The 25,033-nt window shown below is 38.7% G+C and overlaps 1 protein-coding gene and 1 long non-coding RNA gene across 2 annotated transcripts; one reads left to right on the forward strand and one right to left on the reverse strand.

Annotated features, from left to right (window-relative positions):
* Positions 1-506: 506 nt before the first annotated feature.
* LOC143854402 (protein S-acyltransferase 11-like) lies at positions 507-13,093 on the reverse strand. Its single transcript, XM_077364365.1, has 4 exons — positions 12,704-13,093; positions 6,966-7,185; positions 6,531-6,829; positions 507-1,212 (listed from the first exon to the last, which is right to left on the reverse strand). The coding sequence occupies exons 1-4, from the start codon at positions 12,719-12,721 to the stop codon at positions 733-735; spliced, it is 1,017 nt and encodes a 338-aa protein (XP_077220480.1). The 5' UTR covers positions 12,722-13,093; the 3' UTR covers positions 507-732.
* Positions 13,094-23,752: 10,659 nt separating this feature from the next.
* Positions 23,753-24,402, forward strand: LOC143855006 (uncharacterized). The gene is made up of 3 exons (XR_013237652.1): positions 23,753-24,088; positions 24,165-24,262; positions 24,346-24,402. It is a non-coding gene; the product is annotated as an uncharacterized LOC143855006 (long non-coding RNA).
* Positions 24,403-25,033: the final 631 nt, after the last annotated feature.

Here is a 25,033-nt window from a genome sequence, read left to right on the forward strand (position 1 = left end):
TGGCAACTATTCATTTCTCTTGGGGCCATTTCATAGCTTTTTATAGGCACAGATTACATTTTGGGCCCAATAATCAGTTTGGGACTCACAATCGGTTTTCAAAATCCAAAAACAAATCGGCCACATTGAGTTCAATTCAAGCCTTTCAAAACCGAGCCTGCTCATTCTTTCTAATGGAAGGAGAAATTCCAGGGTCCAGTAGGGAATGCAATCTTCCTAGAAAGCAGGGTAAATTTTGTATTTTGGAAAAAAATTTGAAAATTCAATTTGCAAAACAGTGGAATACTAACATTTCAGGGAAAAAATTCCCCCCCTTATATCCAAAACTTAGTTAGCAAAACCTGAGACGACAAAAAAAAGGGTAAAAATCGTCAGATAAACGGAAACGCAAAAAAACTAACAATCAATAAAACGAGTTTAATACGTTTTGGTTATTAAAAAAAGGGTGTGCCTGCATAGAAATAATCAGTATGAGTTAAATGCTAAAGGAATTAATGCATGCCAAGTTAGAAAGTAAGCCCACATACTTTTATCACTTCCATCTTATTAGTAGTCTCTGGTATACATAGAACACTTGATGGAACACTAAATAAATCACAACTCACTAAGTAAAGACTTCGTCTATGCCTCAGCAACATCTATGATACAACACGTTAAGTTCAAATGAATGGTAACAGAAATGAGAAGGAAAATGATACAAAGATATTGGTTATCCATGCAAGAAGAACTTTGTCATTTTTTGTGACTTTTTCCGGCATTTGAAGAACCCAGTAGGAATCGCGAAGCCCGATGTGGAAAACCAAAGAATCTAAAAATATTCTGCCACCCACTTTCTACATTCCCAATGTTCAATGAGCTTATGTGATTTATGTAAGTCTTCCCCTCATAGATGAATCTGAGCTGCTGCCACAGAAGAACGCTGATACCGATCTCCACGGAAAGACTTGCAATTAGAAGATATAAAAGAACAAGTCCTCTGGGCGATAAAAGTAGTGCGGAGCTCAGAAAGGCCTGAACAACTGCCTTCAATGCTCTTAAAGCGGCTGCTGTGCTAAAGATGTTTAAAGGGTCAAGTGACTCATAAACCAAAGGAGGCCAGATATGAAAGCCAGCATATGTAGACACAATGGAAACATAGGCGGTACTGATGACTACAGAGAATAGGAATGCAATGAAATGGCGGTGGTTCGCGGCTCCCACACAATTACCAATCTGCAGAAATGTGGGCAGTGTAAGGATAGCTATAAACTGCAATAAAGAACTAAGAACTTCAGAAATTAGTAACTGGTACATGCATTGTGCAAATGACTAAACAAACAAAAAGCCAGGAAATCGCAAGCATGGTTTTAAATTTCGGCCAAAATTCGGATTTCGGTTGGGACCGAAATCTGAAATTTTGGTTTGGATTTCAGCCAAAATTTGGTCATTTTGACCAAAATTGTAAAAATTTCGGCCGAAATGACCGAAATTGAAATCCATGCTAGCAAGTCATCGATGGTAAAGTCAAGGGCATACTTGTGCATCATTATTTCTGCTAAACTCAAAAACTTCTACGTGAATTTTCCCTAAAGATCCCACTACTATGAGTAGACATCCGAGCTGTGATACCAAAAATAATATAGAACCAATAGGGAAGGAAATAAAATTCCTGAAAAATATTATCCAATACTAGTTTTTGTTGCTCCGGTCCAGTAAAAATGGTGCAAAACTAATAGAGGAAAGCACTTTAACTGTCAGCTATGCAAAAGTCCACCCAAATCCAGTCAGTCTAGGAGTTGTATGAACTTTCAAAAATAGCTTCAAATTTAGCTTTCATGTCTTGAAATCTTTGATTTGGATTACTCTTAATAATTCAAGGTGAAATCAATCAAATCCGATCATTGGATCTTGAGATCAACCAATCTATAAATCTGATGGTCGAGATCAACTCAAGCCAATTTGTCTTAAAATCAGATATGTTCATATTGATCCACTAAATGATAATAGTAAATCCTAGCATTTATGGGAACATTAAGATTCAAAATCCACAAAAAAAAGGAAGTTCACACCATCCGATGGTCGATATGACCCCAAGGAACTTCAGAATCTTAAAAACACGGTCGTTGATGGAATTTTAAGTTTCCAACAAAAAAGAGAATACAAAGGCTTAGATAGTACCTATGAAAGATGAAAGACCACAAGGATAGAAGTCTAGGGGAGGATTAAGGAATCACACCAAGATCATTGGAAAATCACTCATTCAAGGCTTGAGCAAAGGTAAGAGTTTTTCTTTAATCAAAATCGTAACATAAGGATGGCCCTAAGGCCTTACATCATATTTATAGGCCTCTTCAAAGATTATAGACTCTTTTAAGACAACCTAAATATGGGCTCTTGTGGACACAAAACCTTAAAATATAGAAACTTTTATATTAGTGTGTAAGTAAAACTAGAAGAAACAGACACACAGACACAGACACACACGCACACACAGACACAGACACAGACACAGACACGAGCGCGCGTGCGGGCGCCACAAAAAAAACCCTCTTCTCTACAACTTCTACCCCTATGACAAAATCTCATAAAAAACTCAATTAGAATCCTATAACTAAAATAAAGATGGACCTCATATTCATATTTATATTTAAGGATGATCTCTCTCTCTCTCTCTCTCTCTCTCTCTCTCTCTCTTTTATATTTAAGGATGATCTCTCTCTCTCTCTCTCTCTCTCTCTCTCTCTAAACTCGGAAAGATTTTTCCCAACATCTCCATCCTCTCCTTAAAATACAAGAAAAGAGAAGACTTCCTAACATTTTCCTCTCCTCTCTCAACTTGGTTGCACGAGAACAAAGAACACCGTCAAATATTCTCTACAAGACTATCTTTATTTACACTATTTTCATTTCTTTCTCTCGATCTTTCGCATCGGGGCAACACCACATCACATGCACACGTTCACAGTTTCACACAGGACCTCCACTGTCCACCCCACTTCTCCATCCATATGCAATGGCTCCGTCATCATTGATTGGACGAAAAAAAATGCTAGGATTAGGGAAGATTTGGTCTTTCACCATTTATTGCTTCATTTTTAATTTTATTATTCATGTTTAAATTTCAAGTAAATTATTATATCCAATATTTATCGATAACTATTCATTTGATTATCTCGTTTATCAACCTGCACCTTTCTCCCTCACCCTCTCAAAACGTCTCACCTTTTTTAGCAACCCAACTTTATCTGTCTCAAAGAACCCTTCATATGATCTCTTTCTCCACCTCTCTCTCAAACAAAAGGAAAGATTTTTTTGCAACATCCCCATCCTCACCTCTTCTTAAAATACAAGAAAAGAAGAAAAGGACTTCTCAGTGAATTCCTCTCCTCTCAACTTAGTAGCACAAGAAAAACGGGCACCGTCAAATATTCTCGACAAGTGTTTTTATTTACACTTATTTTCATTTCCTTTTTTTTTAATAAAAGACAAATCATAAAAAGCTTGAAGGCAGAAGAGGGGACCAAGAAAGCCTCCACAAACAGCTGACTAAAACAACAAACAAAAACTCATTAAGAGAAAAAAAATCAAGAAAAGAATACCTCAACCTCACAGAGGGCATAAATCAAAGAACGTGATCTGATCTCTACCCACACCATCCCTAGCCAAGTGATTTGCATCGCTGGTCGTGGACTTCCAAACATGCCTGACAATTATCTCAGCCCTCAGAGAAAAATAAAAATTCTTCTCTAGATAATCAGCAAGCCTCCAAAGAAGGTTCTTTTCCTTCATCCAACCAATGACATTGAGGGAGCCTCCCTCAACAATGATTAAGATCAACTTTCTCATGATGAATATGATGAGAAGGGTGGAGAAGTGCAAGAACCTCTACTTCATTTAAATCCTGAATAACAATCAGCCCCCAAAATGCCCAAACAGTCTCACTATCATCGGATTTAATAAGATCCTAGATTACCGACACTAGAATCATCAAAATTAAGCTAAAGAACCCAGGGGAAGGAGGAAACCCCCTTGCCAGAGGTCTCTCTGAGACATTATGGCTCAACCTATTCCCATCCCAAGACCTGTATGGACCACAACCGCAAATATTTGTCTTTGAATGGAGAAGACACTCTCAGAGCACTCTTCAAAAGTTCTCATATTACCTTTTTTCCCAGATTACCCCAGATAGAGACCGCAAAAAACAAATTCCACAAGTTCTTACCCTTGAAACCCCTAGGAGCAAGCAACCACACCAATGAGCTTTAGAAAATTGCCTTGGAAGAACCCAACACACCACGGTCAGACTGAAAATATACTGCCAAATAGATCACTTATTTTAATTTCCTTCTCTCAATCTTTCGCATTGGTTCAACACATCATATCACTGGTGTCGATTCATGATATTCACATAGGGCCTCCGCAGCCTAATCTCACTTCTCCATCCATTCGCAATGGCGCCACCATCATCAATTGGACAAAAATCGCTAGGCTTGGAGAAGATTTAATCCTTCACCATTTACTACTTCATTTTTTATTTTATAATTCCTGTGTAAACCTCAAGTAGATCATATCTAGTATTTATTGGAATCTATTCCTTAGATTGTCTCATTTATCAACCCACACTTACACCCCCCCTCCCCCCTCTCTCTCTCTCTCTCCTTCAACCTGTCTCACCTTTTTAGCATCATAACTCTCTCTCTCTCTCTCTCTCTCTCTCAAACCTTCAGACGAGATCTTGTTCTCTCCCTCTCAACAAAAGAAGAATTTACCCAACATCTTCATCCTCTCCTCTTCTTAAAATATAAAAAAAAAGTAGAAAAGAAGGACTCACAAACATTTTCTTTCTTGCCTCTCAACTTGGTTGCACAAGAAAAAAGGGCACAGTCAAATATTATCTACAAGACTATTGACACTATTTTCAATCCCTTCTCACATCTTTCACATTACAGAAACAAATCACATTACCAGTTCCATTCATGATAATCACACAGGGACAACCTCACATCTCCATCCATCCGCAATGGTTCCACCATTATCAATTGCACGGAAAACATACTAGGATCGGAGAATTGCAATACTTCACCATATATTGCTTCATATTTTATTTTTTATTTCACTATTCATGTTTAAATCTCAAGTAGATCTACATATCTAGTATTTATTGCTGTGGTCAGAGCTTTACTTTTGGCTTGCGGTGGGCCTTCGAACACGATCAACATCCTTGATAGTTGAAGGTGACTCCTCAAACGTGGTAGCTTGGGCTTCCGAAACATCAAAGGGTCCTTGGAAATTGCAGGACGCGGTTGCGGAAATACTGGATCTGATGAGGGTAGTCAACCCGAGAATTGAACACCGCAGGCGATCGGCAAATGAGGTGGCAGACACCCTAGCTAAGGCGGGAGCTAATAGGGAGGATTTCGAAGTAGTATCATGTTTGTAATTAGTCTTGTTCCTCAGGGAAGCGTAGTGTAGGTATGACCTTTGGAAGGACACATTTTACTATTCCCTTCTTGTACCAACCCGGGAGTGCCCGGTATCCAATTAATATTTGTAAAAGCCGGTTGGGACTACTGGTCCCGAATGATATTTCAATATTTATGGAAAATGTAATCTTTCAAAAAAAATATCTAGTATTTATTGGAACATATACAATAGACAATCTCATTTACTTTCTTTGCTTGGTATTGCATTCACTGATTAATTATTGACGCTTAATAATCTTTAAATTTCTACATCGGGTTTGAGATTGTTATATTTGTAGGAAATATTCAGTTGATTTAATTGAGATTGTTGCACACAATATTTCATTTGATTGTCATATTATCTACCTAAACACTCATACAACACATTTAAGTTTATACTCCACCTATCATACTTCACATTTAGGGATAATGTAGTTTATTACATCTCTATTTTTATTCTAGATTATTTTACATTATTGTTTTCATCTACAAACTGAACCTATCAGATCACGATGTTGCTTGGGATGGAGGAGCAGAAAAAAGCTAAAAAAATGGACCTGTAGAGGCAGCCAGAAGACATTGCCAGAGCAAGAAGAAGCAAAGGGATCTCGTCATTGATTGTTGCAGACGGGAAAGAAAGGGATCTTTGTCCTTGTGAAAACCAAGATCATTCCACAGATAACCAATGGAGTCTTCCTTGTGGGGGTTTGAACATGGTGAGTGGGAGGATAATATGGTGAGGGAAAAAACTTGTGAGACCTAAATGCCCATATACCTTATTTTCAAAAAGTGAAGATAGTAGGGTTAATTTTGTCTAAACGATTAGGATAAAGTTTGCGGAATGATCCAATGCAGCCTTAAACATACGCACGCGCACGCACACACACACACGCACACGCGCGCACACACACGCACAAACAAAACAGCCTAGATACATCATATTCCCAGGTTTTCAGTATCGTCACTCACCACAAGGATTCAAGTAAAATGAAATTGATTAAATCAATAAATGAAGTTAAGAAATTAATTCCTCCATTGATCAGACTTTAGCTTCAAAGTGTATTAAAAACAGAGGTCATCAATACTTACAAATGGGCAGTGGTGATCCATGTCCAGTACACACATTCCACATGTACGGCAGTGATGTGTCCTTGGCGACTTCGGCCTTGCACAATACACACAGAAAGTGTAGTCTTCAAGGCCAACTTTTCCCACTATTGGATAGCTACCCCATAGCATGTTTTCCGGTGCCCCAGCAGACCGAAATGCTGCTAAACTGAAGCTAGAAAGAGTACTAACAGACAAAATAAATACTATAATGGAGTGGAAAACCCCACAGAAAAAGCTGATGGAGAAAAGAAGTGGGAATGCTGCCCACACACCACCACCTGCAATTATCCGGGGAAAAATATAAAATAGAAAATATGAATACAGATACCTAATGCCAAAGTTTTTCCCAGATAAAAGGTGCCGACCATAAGATATGAATTGAAAAGTACAAAAGTTTGGGACATAGTGACATACATATCACAAAGAGCATAAACAAAAGAAGGATAGTGACAAAGACCCAGTCCCGCAAACGCCTCCATCGATAAGACCATCGAACCTCACAGTTACGTGGATTCAGGTTTGTTATGGCCCCACACCAACCACACTTAAAAATAGGAGTATATGATGGAAGAAGAAGGCGCAATCCACAGCCCCAACATTTTGTCTCATGGCCCTCGGGTATGGGTGAAGTACACTGTTCTTCATACATGATAGATATCAAATGGTTAGACAAGTGGAAAGTATGAAATTATATTTGCCAACTTTAGTGCAACTTTACAGTTTTCATCAATTTTATATTAGCATTAAGCATAATTTCTCTGTTTCAGTAGTAGTAAAAAAAAGGACGGCCCAGTGCACGAGGCTCCCGCCATTGCGGGGTCTTGGGAGGGCTAGATGTATGCAGCCTTACCCCTGCTTTGTAGAGAGGCTGTTTCCGTAACTCGAACCCGTGACCACCAGGTCAGTATTAGCATAGTTGTCAACCTGTGACTCGACTCGACTCGTGACTCGTAAGAGTTTTTGACAAGAACGGAAATTTAGTTGAAAAAAATACAATTATATATCAAAACAGGAAGCATGTAAAAAATATAACCCAATGGCACATAAATAAAGCACTAAGCCAAAAATATAAATAACTACATGCTTGTAACTTGCATGCACAAAAATAATTAAGTTCTGGTTGGATCTTAATCATTGTTGAAAACCTTTCCCTGCTTTAGATTTGTTTCCGTTCGTGATTTATGATATGGTTGGAAGGAGATTTGCCGTGGTTCAGGCCAAAAACCTAAGACTGACCATGACTGGGATGCCTCCCGTACATGGTTTTTTCAAGCTAAACTTTGACGGGTCTAGCATTGGGAATCCTAGTCCTGCCGGAATTGGGGGAGTCTTGAGGGATGATTTGGAGCTATGAAATGGGCTATTGCTGGTCCCATTAGAGTCGAAGACACTAATGAAGCTGAAATGCATGCTATCTACCAAGGAATAAGATATCTTGAGAATGAAGATTTAAATAAGGTAGTGGTAGGAGGCTTGCTTAATGTAATAAGGTGGCTTAGTGGCTCTCGTTCCTTCCCTTGGAGATTTGCCTCTATCTTCGATGAGATCCAAGATAGGGTGGGGGATGCATCGATATCTTTCCATCATGTTAGGCGGTCAGCTAATGGTGTTGCGGATAATCTAGCTAGAGATGGTGTCTCTAGGGAGAGAGTTGACGAGCTATTTGAATTCGTTCTTCCTTGACCCTTGCAGTGGGGCTTGTTCTTGTCTTTCTTTTTCTTTTTTCCGTCTCATTATTTGTATTGACCACCTCGGTCTTTTTTTCGCATTCAATACAATTACCTACAATTCAAAAATAATAATAATAAAGTTCTAAGTTCCAACTTCCAAGTTTTCAACTATCAAAACAAGAAAGCCCAGGCCCAGCAACTCGACTTGACTCGTAAGAGTCTTAGTTTTTCGACTCGACTTGCAGTGACTCGTAAGAGTCTTCAACAGAGGCGAGTCACCCATGCGACTCGACTCGAAAGCCCAGCAACTCGACTCGACACGAGAGTTGACTCGTAAGAGTTTGACAACTATGAGTATTAGCATATTGATTTTTAATAAATTGTACATCAAAATATTTAAAGATCAAATGGCTTTTTTTTATTTTTGAATGGTTTAAAAATCACTTGGGTTCCTATTTTTATATCATGCAGCAGCTTGAAGGAAAACATTTTAAGCAGGACTGTGTAGGCATCTTGCATGAGCAGGACTATACTAATAAAATAAAACTCCAATGATGAATCTGACTCCTATTGTACTGAATGCACTACAATTATAGTTTAACATGGTAACAGTTAGCAGCATGTATTCTACATGATTACGGTTCAATTTCAAATTTAAATAATTAAATATAAAAAAAAGAGTGGATTCAAACTTCTGAACTTACAGGAAAAACAAGACAGAGAAGAAATTAAATATGGCTTGTTTTGAAAACAATTAAATATTTTCTGTTATAAGAAAAAGTCCCTTCTTTAGCAAATGTGACTGAAATGAGTCCACGGATCCCAATAATGGGGTTGTGCAAGGGAGTACTTTTTTATAAGTAACAAATGAAGAACCAAAATAGTTTCAAATGCAAGGCCAGTTAGGAAGTCAGGGTATATTCCCTCCTGCGTTGTTACCGCAAACATGGTATTCAAATTATGATAGTGTTTAAGCATGCAAGGTCACCACGAAGATCGAGATTAGTTGGATCCATGAGCTAAGTAGCGAACTGCCTTTTTCTTCTCTTCTGATTGGCAAGATGGGGTTTGGAACAACCCCAACCTGATCACTAATGAAAAAGCTAGAGCATTACAATATTTCATACATTTGACTCTTTTTGTGTTATTGAATGGTACATAAGAAAAACCAAAGTATCATATGGAAAAGAAACAAACGGTTGTGCGCTTTAGATGGCCAATCTTCTCCTCTTTTCACTGTTCTCCATGTATGAGTAATTTTCCAACTACATACTATGGATAGTAAGAAATGAATATGGTGAAAAAGGATAAGTGATTTTCATGGACAATCAATTTCTCTATCTATAGCCTGCTTCACATTCATTGATCTTTTCATATCCATATGGAGTTCATAACTTGATAACTGAAATCATCAGGGCCTTCAAAATTGCCAAAAGTTCGATCACAGAAATAGGCTGATCCGGTTCAGAATTAGCTGAGAATACTAGAATCAAGTTGCCGCGATGATCTGAGAAAATTAAGTCAAATCCCACACTATTCATCTCGAGAGCCATCAATATTCGCTCTAATCCAATATTCATTGGTTTTATCCTAAATCAATTTTGCAATCAGGATTGAAATTGCAGTAAATTATATGCCACATAGCTCCTCCTGCTTTGAAGATAGTTCTCCTACTTTACATTTCACGAGCTTGATTACTGCATATATCAAACAAGATGTTTTGAGCAATTGCCTTCTATGACATGACAAGATATTTTGAGCAATTACATTTAATAACATGCTTATGGGTCTCCAGCTAAAAGATGCACATGTTGTATCATGCCAAATGTCCCAGATAGTTAAACTAAAAGTGGCAAAAGCAATTTTCTCAATTTACGATTTTACTCCGCACCTTCTAATTTTTGACATTCATCTTGAAGAGTTGTACCAACATCATGTACAAAAGGCTCCATTATAGCCATATGGGCTCTCCACTTTGTTGGCCTGGATTCTCAAACTACTTTTCCAACCGGAAAGCATGGTCTCAAAGATTGATCTTATGTCAATGTTATTCTTAAATTCGTATCTCCAACTCAACAGCTTCTAGAACATTGGGGAGCTAGAGTTTCCTCATAATAATTTACTATTTTGCTTCCTATTGAGAAACTACCAGTTACTTCAAAAGCTTAAGCTGTTAGAGTTGGTGTTATTTAATTATTTATACTTCAACACCTATCATATATGTATCCAATCAACGCATTCAAATCTGTGGTGCTTAGGCATGTATATTGTTGTATGTCAGTAACTAGTAGGCTGGTCTAAAGGATCTGTGAGGTTAGGTAACTGACGCCCACTCTCAGTTTATCTGTGGATTTATGTCAATTTCATTCGCAGATAGTATGTGTTCAAATTCTGCATGAGAAGTTAATAAATATTGCTCGCAAATCACCAAAAGATGCCGATAAACATAGTTACAGACAATCGTAAGCTAACAAATACCATTAATTGCAACGAATGTCAAAAATTGTGCAACTCAACCCAAACTGAGTAGAAACAGGATGTACCAAACCAGGTGACTCATAATGCAAGAATTGGAGAATACTTTTCGAATGAAAAGCATTTAGAGGAAGAAAATGAAGAACTTACTTTCCAGTTACCAGACATGGTGAAATTTTTAGGTCTGGGGCCGTCGGTGTGATAATGCTGACACCCCTGTCAACTCTGTTTTTCCAGGAACGAATTCCTCCGAACCTAGCTCTAAATGTTCTTTACCCATTAACCCATGGTTTTTTTTTTTTTGAAAACGGTCCTACTGTTGGAGAGAGAGAGAGAGAGAGAGAGAGAGAGAGAGAGAGAGAGAGAGAGAGAGAGAGATGGCAATGGGATATTTACGAATTGTGCGAATCTAGATGTACTGACTAAAGTCCATCATACAGCACATTTCTGTATTAGGCTCAATGTGCCTGTTGAGAAAATCCGCCTGGCAAACCCGATCTGATCGTCCACAAATTAACGGAAAAGTAAAATAAACACAAGACACAAGATGCACACCAAGATCTTACGTGGTTCGGCTCAAAGGCCTACATCCACGGGCGAGAACACAATCTTCCGCTATGAGAAAACAATACCCAAGGATTACAATAAATTAACCCAAAACCCGCAAACCCGTAATATTTTCCTTGCTCTCTCACCCAAGAAAAAAACCCCAAAAAAGACCCAAGAGGAACCCAAGAAAACCCAAGAGAAATAAACCCTAGAAGAAACACACTTCTCTCTCCCTTTCTCCCTTTCTCTCTCCTTCTCTCTCTCCCTTCTTTTCTCTTCCTCTTGCTTCCCTTCTCTTGTTTTGCCCCATACCCAAGAGAAGAACCGAAAGCCTTTTATACTTGGGTGCTCACAAAAAACTAATACCCAAAGTTTCTAGATTTTCCTTTTTGCCTCCCCACAATCCTATTAGAAATAGGAAACCGGTGGTGGGAAACAAGGCAACTTTCTCAACAGTTCCATATTCTATTCTGGATTTATATATTCGCACGAGAAAAATGATGAAGTTTGTGTATTGAAGCGGGTATTGAAATAGAGAAATATAAAGAGGACATTCCATATTGCTTTCAAGTATTTCTGCGATTGGGTCAGAGTCATCAGACTATCTAGAAAGTGCTCAATTTACTATTTTTCTTCATAAAAAATGCCCAAGTAAAGTGATTGTAGTAATCCACACAGATCACAAATAAAATCCAGAGAAAGGAAGGACATTGAGCCTTGTCACGTAAATTAAATAAGTTTTACAAGATGGGATCTTATTACCTTGATCAGAAAAAAAAGCACATACTTTTCTGGTAATCAACCATTATCATAGAGGCCTAGTATCTCAGTTATTATCAAAACCAGGCAGAACTGCATGCATACATAAATACAAATGGAAATTTAACACCCCAGTCATCAATAAAACAAGGTAGAATATGCATGCATATATACACATACATATGTCCAAAAATTCATAGAAAAAATAAAAGAAGTAATAAAGTAGGCCTAACTATTGAATTAATAAAAGCAAAAGAAGTCATTCAAAATTCATGTTAACAATTACTATTGCAGTATTGAGTTTAGGGATTTCATCAATCTGGGATACTTTCATTAACAATGAATTGTGCTTAAATAAGCACTTTGAGATAAACCCAAGAAGAAGAAAAGATAAATAGAATCCTAATCTTAACCATCTGCAAATCTATCCTAACTCTCCAACTCTCAAAACTTATCCAAATCTGATCTTACTCTAACATGCAGAAGGATCTAAACTATGAATTACATTAATATTTCCACTATGCAATAACCCCAAAAAAAAAACGAAACAAGAAAAAAGAAAAAGAAACAGAGACCCAATAATCTGGAAAACCCAAAAACCTGCAATCTCCTCACAAACTAATCTACTCTACAAATAAAACACTAAATGGAATAAACCCAGATGAAATGAAGACAAAAAAGAATAAGATGTTGAAGTACCTCGACCAATTCTTCCATCTTTCCTTTTCAATTTGTAGAGACCAAAGACAGAGCTCTCTTCACTTGGGTATTCCAAAACACGAACAATAGATGAGAAGAGATTAAGAGAAATACAAGCTGCGACTGATTTTGAAGTTTCCAAGAAGATTTGCTCGGTTTGGACTCTGGCCTCTAGTTTTTTTTATTATTATTGTTATTATTATTTTTTTAAGAGAAGGGTTTTGCTTTGCAAAAGGAGACCGTAAAAATCTTTTGATCACAAATTCATGGCATGACTATTTTGCAAATTGCCAAACTAGAAGACTGGTTTTGCAAATAGAACAAAGTAGAGGATTTCTTTTGTAAAACCCCCTTTTTAAAATCCTATCCTGCATTCAATTTGTGACCAAAATATCATGATAGATTTTGGGCAGTGATAAATCGACTCCCAAATATCTTAAATCGACCCATGTGTCTTTCTCTCGGGGTCCATTTTATCACTCATCTCTGTTTGGATGTCGGTAATTCATTGGGAGATCTATATCCCAGCGGTCAAAGGGGAGATTAAAGGAGAGATCTAAAGCAGATCAATCAACGGGGAGATTAGGGGTGGAAGAAAGAAACATTGTTTAGTTTGTCTTGTAAATATTGGGGGGATTTGGGATAAGGGCAAAAAAGATCTCCCCAAGATCTTCTCCACAAATTTCATCGATTTGAAGAAATTTGGAGAGAATTTCTTGAGCGCGCCACATCACCGACCGTCGCCCGACTGCGCTAGTGGTCAATGACCTTAAAAGGCAACCAAACAATATCAAGAAGATCTCCTCCCCTCAATCTCCTTAAAAATAGGCAACCAAACAAAGTAAGCTCTGTTCACTTCTTCTCCCTGGTACTGTTTTCCAGAAAACAGCCTTTTTTTCCTTGATAAGACCTTGACAAGACATAATTTCTGTGTTCAATTCTTTTCCAGGGAAAAATAATATCAGATGTGCAATTTCTTGTTTAAAGCTGAAAATGACGTGGAAATTGACTTTTTCCCTGTTATTCGAGATTTAGTTTCCGATTAAATATATCGGAAAGAGGCTTTCTAAGGAAAACGAAACCTTTCCCTTGACAGTTTCCCTGGATTCCCTTTCCTGCTGCCATGTCACCTGGAAAGGAAAGGAAAACGAAATCCTTTCCTTTCCTTTCCGGGGAAAAGAAGTGAACAGAGCCCTAGATTAGATTTTTTATATGGGAAAAGACAAAAATTACATTATAAAAAGACTAAAATGCCCATGATGCTCAATGATAAGTTTTGATACGGTTGGGTTCCACCAACTCAACTGGAACTCATGCATCAGGTGGGCCAACAATTGTACCTCATGTTTTAATGGGGCAGGTCCCACGATCTCCCCATAGAATGATCCTAACCGTCTGATCTGTTAACGGATTGTGCATTACATAATGTAAGCACGAGGTTTTAAAATTTTTAAGGTTTTCACATAAGTCTCTTCAGATTAGAGGGTTAAGATCATCATATGGAATATGGAGATGATTTCTAAAGCAAAGCATATGTAAGTTAGGACGGGAATTGTTTACATGATCGAACTATGTGGGCCCATTCCAGTTTTTTAAAAGGATACCATATAATAGCTCCAAACCAACTGGGCCAAATTGGATTTCAACAAAAATGACTAAAATACCACTATTTCAAGGTAAATTTTTGGCAAATAGGGCCAGCCATCTCTATATGTAGTGCTTTGCAGGTGCTATGGATCAAATTTTTTTCGGATTCACAATTACTTCCAAGCATCATACTGTAAAAAAGTAGTACTTCCAAGCATCATACTGTAAATTTTTACTTTGTTTTTTGCCATGTTTGGTAGTCCGGCCAGCTGTAAGAGATGGGCTGAAGAGGGAGAAACTTGAGAGGGTGGGAGATCTGCAACATATAATATGAGAGGATCTACAAAGGGACAAAAACTTATGTAGGCCTAGTGGTCTTACACAGTTTGCTCTAACACCATAAACAGATCCTTAACTTCTCAAGGTGCAATTCCCATGGGTCCTTCAAGTGCCATGTTGTGGATAAACCCTATAGAACTTGGCTCGTTTGTTACATGAGTATTAGGCCCTGTTCGTTTTAGATTTTGACAACTGATTGTGAGTCCTAAACCTATTATTGGACTCAAAATCAAGTTCCCGGTTCGTTTTAGAGATTGATTTTGAGTCCAATAATAGGTTTAGGACTCACAATTGGTTATCAAGATCTAAAACGAACAGCGAACTTGATTTTGAGTCCAATAATAGGTTCAGGACTCACAATCGGTTGTCAAAATCTAAAACGAACAGGGCCATAATGTGTGACAAACAACAGCTATTGCATGTACTACAGCAAATAAGCGGAGATATATTTTGACTTTTAAACATCTTCCTCAAACTCAAACTGGGCAAGTTAGTATGGCCAGGCACCTCTAAATTAGAACAGCTTGTGCTTAACCATGCTCACATTGCTGCTAAATAAATGCACTCACATAAGTGTTCTATGAATCACATCTCCAAGACTTGATGAGTTGATGCTCTACATTCACGACGGTGCGCAAATAAATGTCAGTGGGGATAATTGTACTCCAATAACTACAAGACGTAGTAAAAGTTTCCAATGAAGATAACATTAGCATTTCAACAAAGCTCGATTACATTAAACTGTATAAAGTGAGAAAATGAGGAAACTAGTTAGGGCCCATATTCTTTGGGAGCTCGCATTTGTTGCAGCTATTTGGAACCTCTGAAAGAAAAGATATAGTAGAGCTTTCAAAAGTATTTAAAAAAAAGTGAAATCGATCCAACAAGATATTTTATTCGCTATCTTCTCATGGGTGGTGGATTTTTTTATTTTTTTTAAAAGTTTCGTGGTTATTCAGAAAACCTTTCCTTCAGAGATATTGGGATGAGATTCGGCTCAATGAAGTCATGGTGAATAAATCAGCCCCTAAGTTGGTCTCCGCACCTCGGGGCTTCTTTAAAATTTATTTTGATGGGTCCAGTTTACAAAAGCTGAGCCAAACAGGCTTGGGGGTTCATTGCACAATGTTGAGACCTGAGAGTGATGTTACTATGACTTTTACTGGAACCATTGGAGTTCAAGATTCCAATATGGTGGAAGTGCAAGCTTTTCTTAAGGGTATTCATCAAATTGATCAGGACCTTCTAATGCTTTTATTGTTGAAGGTGATTCTCTCAACATTATTAGGCAGGTGAAGGAAGGTGATTGTTATCAGTGGCATTTTGCAGATGCAATTTAGGAAGTGAAGGATCAAGTGGAGGGTAACTATGTGATTGATAGTTAAAGGTGAAGGAAGGTGATTCATAGTTAATATAATTTGCCATTCAATAACAAAAGAGAGGAAACCATGACTGCCTTGTATAATATTTAGGAAGTGAAGGATTCAAAGAAGATTCCTGTGAGGTGGGTCAAATTCGAAAGGCGGAATTCCTTTAGTAAAATGGGAAAAGGTTTGTGTTCCTTTAAAAAATGGAGGGCTGGGGATGAGGAGGTTGAAAACTTTCAACCGTGCTCTGTTGGGAAAATGGTTATGGCGTTTTGGTGTGGAACAATCCTCGCTATGGGTCAAAGTTATAGGGAGCAAGTATGGGTTCTTACAAGGTAAGTGGTGTTCGGATGATAAGTATGGTAAAAAAGGAGGATCAATTTGGCGTAATATTTTGAGACTTAAGCAAAATTTTGAGGCGGGCATTCGGTTTAGAGTTTACATAGGAGACCGTATCAAATTTTGGTTGGACCCTTGGTGCGCCGCTGAAACTTTGGCGGAGCTTTTTCCGGGGCTGTTTTCAGTGGCCTTGGTCAAAGAAGTGACGGTTTCTGATTGCTTCCAGAGAATTCACAATCAGGTGATTTGGACTCCTTGCTTCCGACAGAACTTTTTTGATCGAGAATTACCGGAAATCTCTCAACTGCTAACTCTTATTGAGGGGTGTTATATAAAAAGGAGTGGGGTGGACAAACGGATCTGGAGTTGGACTGCTTCTGGAATGTTTTCAGTGAAATCTTTTTATCATCATCTTCTCCCTGCGTCTGGGTCCCCTAGCTGTGCTGGTATTTGGAAGTTTCTGGGCCCCCCATCGGTCTCATTTTTCAGTTGGGCAGTGTGCAATGGGAGGATTCAGACCATTGATTTTCTTAGAAAACGGGGCATGTGCCTGGTGGATCATTATTCGCTCTGTATGGAGGATGGGGAATCGATTGATCACCTTTTTATTCACTGTAAGTTTTCAAGGGCGATTTGGGCCCTCATTCTGGTCAGATTTGGCATTTGTTGGGTTTTCCCCAAGTCGCTCGCAGATTTATTTTTGAGTTGGGATTTTGTGCCATGGAGGAAAAAAGGTAAGATGCTCTGGAGGTTATGTTTGATAGCATTGTGGTGGGTTATTTGGAAGGAACGAAACTCGAGAGTATTCGAAGGGGTGACAAAGTCAGCTTTTTGGTTATATACTAAAATTATAGCGTTAGTCATTTTTTGGGTCCAAAGTATCCCTTTGTTTAAGTTTGTCTCAGCCTTCGAGCTTTGGGAGGGGTGGCACATTGTGTGCTGTGAAGGTCTGCACTGAGAGAAGATAAGCCTAAAGTGGGAAGCCCCTCCTGATGGTCATATTAAATTGAATTTTGATGGGTCCTGTCTTGGGAATCCGGGTCCAGCTGGGGTCGGAGGCCTTTGTAGGGACTCCCGAGGGGTAGTGTCGTGGGCTTTCGCAGGACCAATTGGAACATCTAATTCATCTGAAGCGGAAGTAAGGGCAGCATATCAGGGGATTAAGCGTCTCAGTTTGGATTCTTATGATCGGACAATTGTGGAAGGAGACTCTTCAAATGTCATCGGATGGTTATTGGGGCAAGTGGTTCCTCCGTGGCGATTTTTAAACTACTTTGAGGAAATTGATGATCTTATTGAGAAATCTTCCATCGTCTGTAAGCATGTTCGTCGCGTAGCAAATGGGGAAGCGGACTCCCTCGCTCGATCTGGAGTTTTTAAGGAAGGGTTAGAGTGGTTCATTTTCCTTCCTCCGTGAGAAGTGGGCGATTTGTTGATGTATTTTTGCTGTTCTGTTTTATTATTTCTTGTATCTCTGTTTATCTCGTGTGGTCCATCTCGGCCCCTTTTAATATATTATCATTTCAAAAAATAAAAAATAAAAAAATAGAGAAAATGACCAAAAAAAAGGTCTTTATTATGATAATGACGTGTCCAGAGGGGAGATTTGAAAATGACTAATATTGAGTGATAGTGACTTGTTTGGGTGTTTTAAGACCAAAGTACCCCTCTGTTGAATTTATTTTTTTACTTTGGGAATGAGTAAAAAGATATTTTGACAAAGATATTTTCACCTCTCTCTCTCTCTCTCTCTCTGTCGCAATCACCGGCCTCTCTCTCCGGCCTTTCTCTCTCTTTACTCTCTCTCTCTCCGGCACTCTCCGTCGACGGCACGGCACTCTCTCTCTCGACCTCTCGACGGCCCTCTCTCTCGACCTCTCGACGGCCCTCTCTCTCGACGGTACCCTCTCTCTCTCCGGCCCTCTTCGTCGACGGCACGGCACCCTTTCTCTGGACCTCTCGACGGCCCTCTCTCTCGACGGTACCCTCTCTCTCTCCGGCCCTCTTCGTCGACGGCACGGCACCCTTTCTCTGGACCTCTCGACGGCCCTCTCTCTCGACGGTACCCTCTCTCTCTCCGGCCCTCTTCGTCGACGGCACGGCACCCTCTCTCTCGACCTCTCGACGGCCCTCTCTCTCGACGGTACCCTCTCTCTCGACGGCCCTCTTCGTCGACGGCACGGCACCCTCTCTCTCGACCTCTCGACGGCCCTCTCTCTCAACGGCACCCTGTCGCTCTCCCTCTCTCTCAACGGCACCCTGTCGCTCTCCCTCTCTCATAGGTTGGTACTCTCTCCCTCTCAGTTTTTTTTTGGGATTTTAGGGTTTTGAAAAATTAGGGAAACCAAAAATTAGGATTTTAGGGAAACCAAATTTTTGGAAAACCAAATTTTTAGGATTTTAGGGAAACAAAAAATTAGAGGTTTTGAAAACAAAAATCAGTTTGAAAATCAGTTTTCTGAAAACCCCTAATTTTTAACCCCTAATTTTTTAGTAAACCTATGGTTTAAAGTCCTAAAGGTTGGTTTAAACCCCTAAGTTTTTACTAAATGTATGGTTTAAAGCCCTAAAGGTTGGTTTAAACCCCTAATGTGTTACTAAATCTATGGTTTAAAGCCCTAAAGGTTGGTTTAAACCCCTAATGTTTTACTAAATCTATGGTTTAAAGCCCTAAAGGTTGGTTTAAACCCCTAATTTTGTACTAAATCTTTGGTTTAAACCCCTAAATGTTCGTTTAAACCCCTAATGTTTTACTAAATTTATGGTTTAAAGCCTTAAAGGTTGGTTTAAACCCCTATTTTTTTACTAAATGTATGGTTTAAAGCCCTAAAGGTTGGTTTAAACCCCTAATTTTTTACTAAATCTATGGTTTAAAGCCGTAAAGGTTGGTTTAAACCCCTAATTTTGTACTAAATCTATGGTTTAAAGCCCTAAAGGTTGGTTTAAACCCCTAATGTGTTACTAAATCTATGGTTTAAAGCCCTAAATATTGGTTTAAACCCCTAATGTGTTACTAAATCTATGGTTTAAAGTCCTAAAGGTTGGTTTAAACCCCTATTTTTTTACTAAATGTATGGTTTAAAGCCCTAAAGGTTGGTTTAAACCCCTAATTTTTTACTAAATCTATGGTTTAAAGCCGTAAAGGTTGGTTTAAACCCCTAATTTTGTACTAAATCTATGGTTTAAAGCCCTAAAGGTTGGTTTAAACCCCTAATGTGTTACTAAATCTATGGTTTAAAGCCCTAAATATTGGTTTAAACCCCTAATGTGTTACTAAATCTATGGTTTAAAGTCCTAAAGGTTGGTTTAAACCCCTAAGTTTTTACTAAATGTATGGTTTAAAGCCGTAAAGGTTGGTTTAAACCCCTAATTTTTTACTAAATCTATGGTTTAAAGCCGTAAAGGTTGGTTTAAACCCCTAATTTTGTACTAAATCTATGGTTTAAAGCCCTAAAGGTTGGTTTAAACCCCTAATGTGTTACTAAATCTATGGTTTAAAGCCGTAAATGTTGGTTTAAACCCCTAATGTGTTACTAAATCTATGGTTTAAAGTCCTAAAGGTTGGTTTAAACCCCTAAGTTTTTACTAAATGTATGGTTTAAAGCCATAAAGGTTGGTTTAAACCCCTAATTATTTACTAAATCTTTGGTTTAAAGGCCTAAAGGTTTTTTTAAACCCCTAAATGTTCGTTTAAACCCCTAATGTTTTACTAAATTTATGGTTTAAAGCCTTAAAGGTTGGTTTAAACCCCTAAGTTTTTACTAAATGTATGGTTTAAAGCCGTAAAGGTTGGTTTAAACCCCTAATGTGTTACTAAATCTATGGTTTAAAGCCCTAAATGTTGGTTTAAACCCCTAATGTGTTACTAAATCTATGGTTTAAAGTCCTAAAGGTTGGTTTAAACCACTAAGTTTTTACTAAATGTATGGTTTAAAGCCGTAAAGGTTGGTTTAAACCCCTAATTATTTACTAAATCTTTTGTTTAAAGGCCTAAAGGTTGGTTTAAACCCCTAATTTTTTAGTAAATCTATGGTTTAAAGCCCTAAAGGTTGGTTTAAACCCCTAATGTATTACTAAATCTATGGTTTAAAGCCCTAAAGGTTGGTTTAAACCCGTAATGTTTTACTAAATCTATGGTTTAAAGCCCTAAAGGTTGGTTTAAACCCCTAATGTTGTACTAAATCTTTGGTTTAAACCCCTAAATGTTGGTTTAAACCCCTAATGTTGTACTAAATCTTTGGTTTAAACCCCTAAATGTTCGTTTAAACCCCTAATATTTTACTAAATTTATTGTTTAAAGTCTTATAGGTTGGTTTAAACCCCTAATTGTTTACTAAATCTATGGTTTAAAGCCCTAAAGGTTGGTTTAAATCCCTAATTTTGTACTAAATCTATGGTTTAAAGCCCTAAAGGTTGGTTTAAACCCCTAATGTGTTACTAAATCTATGGTTTAAAGTCCTAAATGTTGGTTTAAACCCCTAAGTTTTTACTAAATGTATGGTTTAAAGCCCTAAAGGTTGCTTTAAACCCCTAATTATTTACTAAATCTTTGGTTTAAAGGCCTAAAGGTTGGTTTAAACCCCTAAGTTTTTACTAAATGTATGGTTTAAAGCCCTAATGTGTTACTAAATCTATGGTTTAAAGCCCTAAAGGTTGGTTTAAAGCCCTAATGTGTAACTAAATGTATGGTTTAAAGCCCTAAAGGTTGGTTTAAACCCCTAATGTGTTACTAAATCTATGGTTTAAAGCCCTAAAGGTTGGTTTAAACCCCTAATGTGTTACTAAATCTATGGTTTAAAGCCCTAAATGTTGGTTTAAACCCCTAATGTGTTACTAAATCTATGGTTTAAAGTCCTAAAGGTTGGTTTAAACCCCTAATGTATTACTAAATCTATGGTTTAAAGCCCTAAAGGTTGGTTTAAACCTCTAATGTTTTACTAAATCTATGGTTTAAAGCCCTAAAGGTTGGTTTAAACCCCTTAATATTTGAGAAATCAGTTGGTTTAAAGCAGTTGTTAACTTTTTTTCACCACATTCTGTTTCAACAGGTCGAAATCTGATTTAGTGGATTTGATTCCATCTTTTCCCCCTAGTGATCATCTCATCAAACCATGGTAATGCCTCCGTTATTCTTTTAGGCCTTGTATTTTTAAAAATGTTGTATATATCTAATAATGGTTTGTTTTGCAGGCGTCTTATGCTACGTCGAGATGCTGCCCCTCTAAGTTTGACGAATTCTTCAGGTCCCTTGACTTGAGGAAAGCACATACCGATATGCTAGAGCGCGGCCCATTTGGGGCCTTGCTTAATTTGGAAGGTCTGAAATTGCACAAGGCAATTTTGACCGTCCTCGTGCGATGTTGGATACCCAAGTCAAGGGCATTTCAAATAGGTGGCATATTACTCCCCTTTGAGGTAAGGGATTTAGCATTGGCATTGGGCCTAAGCTTGGTAGGAGATAGAATACGAATAGACTGGGATTCGACAGAGGAGGTCGAAGGTTGGAGGTTTTCCGGTGCTTGGGCGAGATTTAGTGAGATTGCAGATGTTATAAGGGCGGAGTCGAGATCGGATGAGATTGCATCCGTCCACGCAACAGTGAGACATTTGTTACTGCTTCTGTGCTGCTGTGTTCTTTTTGCCCGAGCTGACCCTGTGGATCACAGGACAAAATCCTGCCTCTTCCCTTACTTAGGAGCAGAGGCCGTGGGAAGAATTGCTTGGGCATACCCTGTGTACGACTTCCTGGTAGACTCATTGGATTCATATTCGAAAAACGGGAAGACAGGATATATCACCGGATGCGCTATTGTGCTACAGGTGAAGAGTACATATATTATATACATGATTACTCTTTTGTAAGTTTGGTTTTTTCTTCTCTAAAGGTTGACTGTCTGTCTTCATTCCAGGTGTGGCTCTTTGAGCATACTACCTTGTGGGCACCTTCAGCACCAGATGCACATCCACGCCTATTAAAGTGGATCACAGGGATCGATACAAGGCGGACTGACCATGCAGCCTTTATCAGACAGATCCGTGATGGGAGGCTAAAGAAGACCCAGGTAAGACCTAGAGCGTCTGTACTCCCCTAGTACTCACTTCTTGTAACCGAGATTAACTATTTGATTTCAGGTTGTGAGGTGCCTACTACCTCTTCCTCGAGAAGAGGGCCTGCTATCTTTCACGGCAGATGAGGCTGATACTGTGATGGGAGAGGTAACGAAAATGACTCTCTTTCTTGCATAGGGTCGTTATATTCAAGTTATCTAAATTTTCTGTATTGTTGATACATTTATAAGAAAGAAGCTTCTGCGACCGCCCCAACAGTTGAGGAATGCCTCCAAGACATTCGGATTTTAGAGGAAGAAACGATAGCGTCTCTGAGTGATATGTTACGTAAGGTACTGAATTTTAAGTCTATATTCAATTACTATATAGTACATTCTCTGAGTGATATGTTAATAATTTTCCATTTCCACTTTTCAGAGGAGCATACCTTTTAAGGGGAGGACAGGGAGAAAAAGACATGTTGATAGGGAAGTGAAGGAAGACCATGTGTCTATAAGCAAGGCTGATTTTGATTTGTTAGTGGAGAGGGTTAGAGACCTTGAAAGGAGGTCAGTACGACATGAAAATGAAATAGCCGAGCTTAAGAGGATCATTGCCTCGGGTGGAATGGAGGCCGAATCACAGGATGAAGGAAAGGGGGAGATGATGGAAGGGGATGACGGAGGGGTGGCCGAATCGCAGGATGAAGGAAAGGGGGAGATGATGGGACGGGATGACGGAGGGGTGGTAGTCATCCCCAGCCACGATTCGTTGGAGGAGGAAATAAAACGGAATGTCATTTCCATCCCCGACAGTCCACTGAAACCTGTGGCAAAAGTGATTTGGAGTATTGAGAGAGGAGTGAGGCTGCGTTTGAGGAAAACTAAACCCTCTAAACATACTACTACGCCGTATATGGCTTTCGGGACTAAGAAGGTCAATGATAAAGCATTGCTGGTGGCAGACCCGCAATGCCATCGGTTGCTCCCAAAGCTTCTTGCGCTTCCCCCAAGGTAAATTGGATTTAAGCCCTTTTCCAAAACTATCATTTGTAAATCCTAAACTATCTAGCCTTTGTAAATCCTAAACTATCAGGTGTTTTGCAGCGAACGAGTTATACAGGTCAACGACGACTTCCTGTGTGCTGAGGACTTGGTTATCCTTAACAACCCCAATGAGTGGTTAAGTTCTCCGGTAAATAATTTGGTTATTTATGCTAAAGCTGAATTCTTTCACCATCGATATTTGTCTCAAATCTCTATATGTTATTTTACGTAGATTATGAATGTATACGCCGAATATCTAAACGTTCGGGACGAAAATAAAAGAAAGCCTGCAGAAAGAGCCTGTGTGGCCATTACTACCTTCCTCTTTGTAAGAATAGATAGTTTTTCATTCCCAATCACAAGTTATTTTTTAGAGGTGGTTGTTCACAAGGTTTGAATTTGTTTTCGTCACTCCATTAACTTCTCTTGTATTATGTTTTTAGGATTGTCTAACTAACAAAGAGTACACTGGCGGAGATAGTCTTATGAAGTATGTGAAACGATTAAACGACTACCCGCCGGATACCCTAAAAAGAGTCTTATTCCCGCTGCATGTCCCTAACCATTGGATTCTCCTGGTCCTCGATATGGTGGATGAGAAGTTCTACATCTTCAACTCCTTGCGAGAGCAGATCTACTATAGAGATGTTCTACCATTGGTGAGTTCGCGTCCCACTTTCCTTCGTTATATTTCAATGTATATAAAATCCTTAGCTTGTATGGATTGTTTTATAGATACGATACCTTGAACGGCTATACATAAGTATGTGGGACTTCGATGTAAGCAAGTTTAGAGTGGTGGAAGTCGAGAAGAGGCCCTTACAACTCAACAGGTAATAAAGTTCACTTAAAATCAGTTTGGAAGTTTAAATTTATTGTGGAAGAGGGTGGTCGATGATGTGTTGTTGTTTTGCAGCAATGATTGCGGGCTGTTTGTGCTTAAGGAGATGGACTGCCTTGCACGTGACGTTCCGCCGGAGTTCAGTCAGGCAGATATAGCGCTGATGAGACGACAATTGTTTGAGGATTTCTTAGAAGGCCGGTGTGGCACGGTTCTGAACTTGTAGGAGTTCATGAACAGGCAGGCTTGGCGAGGTTGAATTCCATTTGAAATGTAGGTTTGTAAGAAAAAATATCCTTGTAATGTTTATATGTGGGTAAAGGCTCGGAAGAATTCGAAATCGTTTTTGATATCAACATTGTATTTGGTTTGTCTTTTTCTACCAACCAGCAGAAAATGCTGTTGTAAATAAGATAGGCTGTACACGGATATGTAAGTGGTACACATTCCAACACGAAAACATGTCATCTCTGTTGTTCTATATGTGGATCTTATCAAATACATGGATGATGGTTTTTACTCTATAAATTTGTTTTAGATTTTGAGATCCAATGTAAGCCGAAAGTTGATTACTTCAGTCGGTAATAAATTTGTGACCAATAATCAGTTTTGATCCCAGAATTCCGTGGCCAAAAAAAAATTCGTCGGAACCTTACTGCGGAATTCCGAAAAATGATTCGGAATTCCGACTTCGGAATTCCGAATTATTTCTCGGAATTCCGCAGTACCCTTTATCAGTACCTCACCGGTGGTCCGTCGAGTA

The sequence above is a fragment of the Tasmannia lanceolata genome, unplaced genomic scaffold (genome assembly GCF_043159265.1).
Source record: "Tasmannia lanceolata isolate RefF3 unplaced genomic scaffold, GAP_Taslan_0.1 ptg000020l, whole genome shotgun sequence".
Taxonomy (NCBI): Eukaryota; Viridiplantae; Streptophyta; class Magnoliopsida; order Canellales; family Winteraceae; genus Tasmannia; species Tasmannia lanceolata.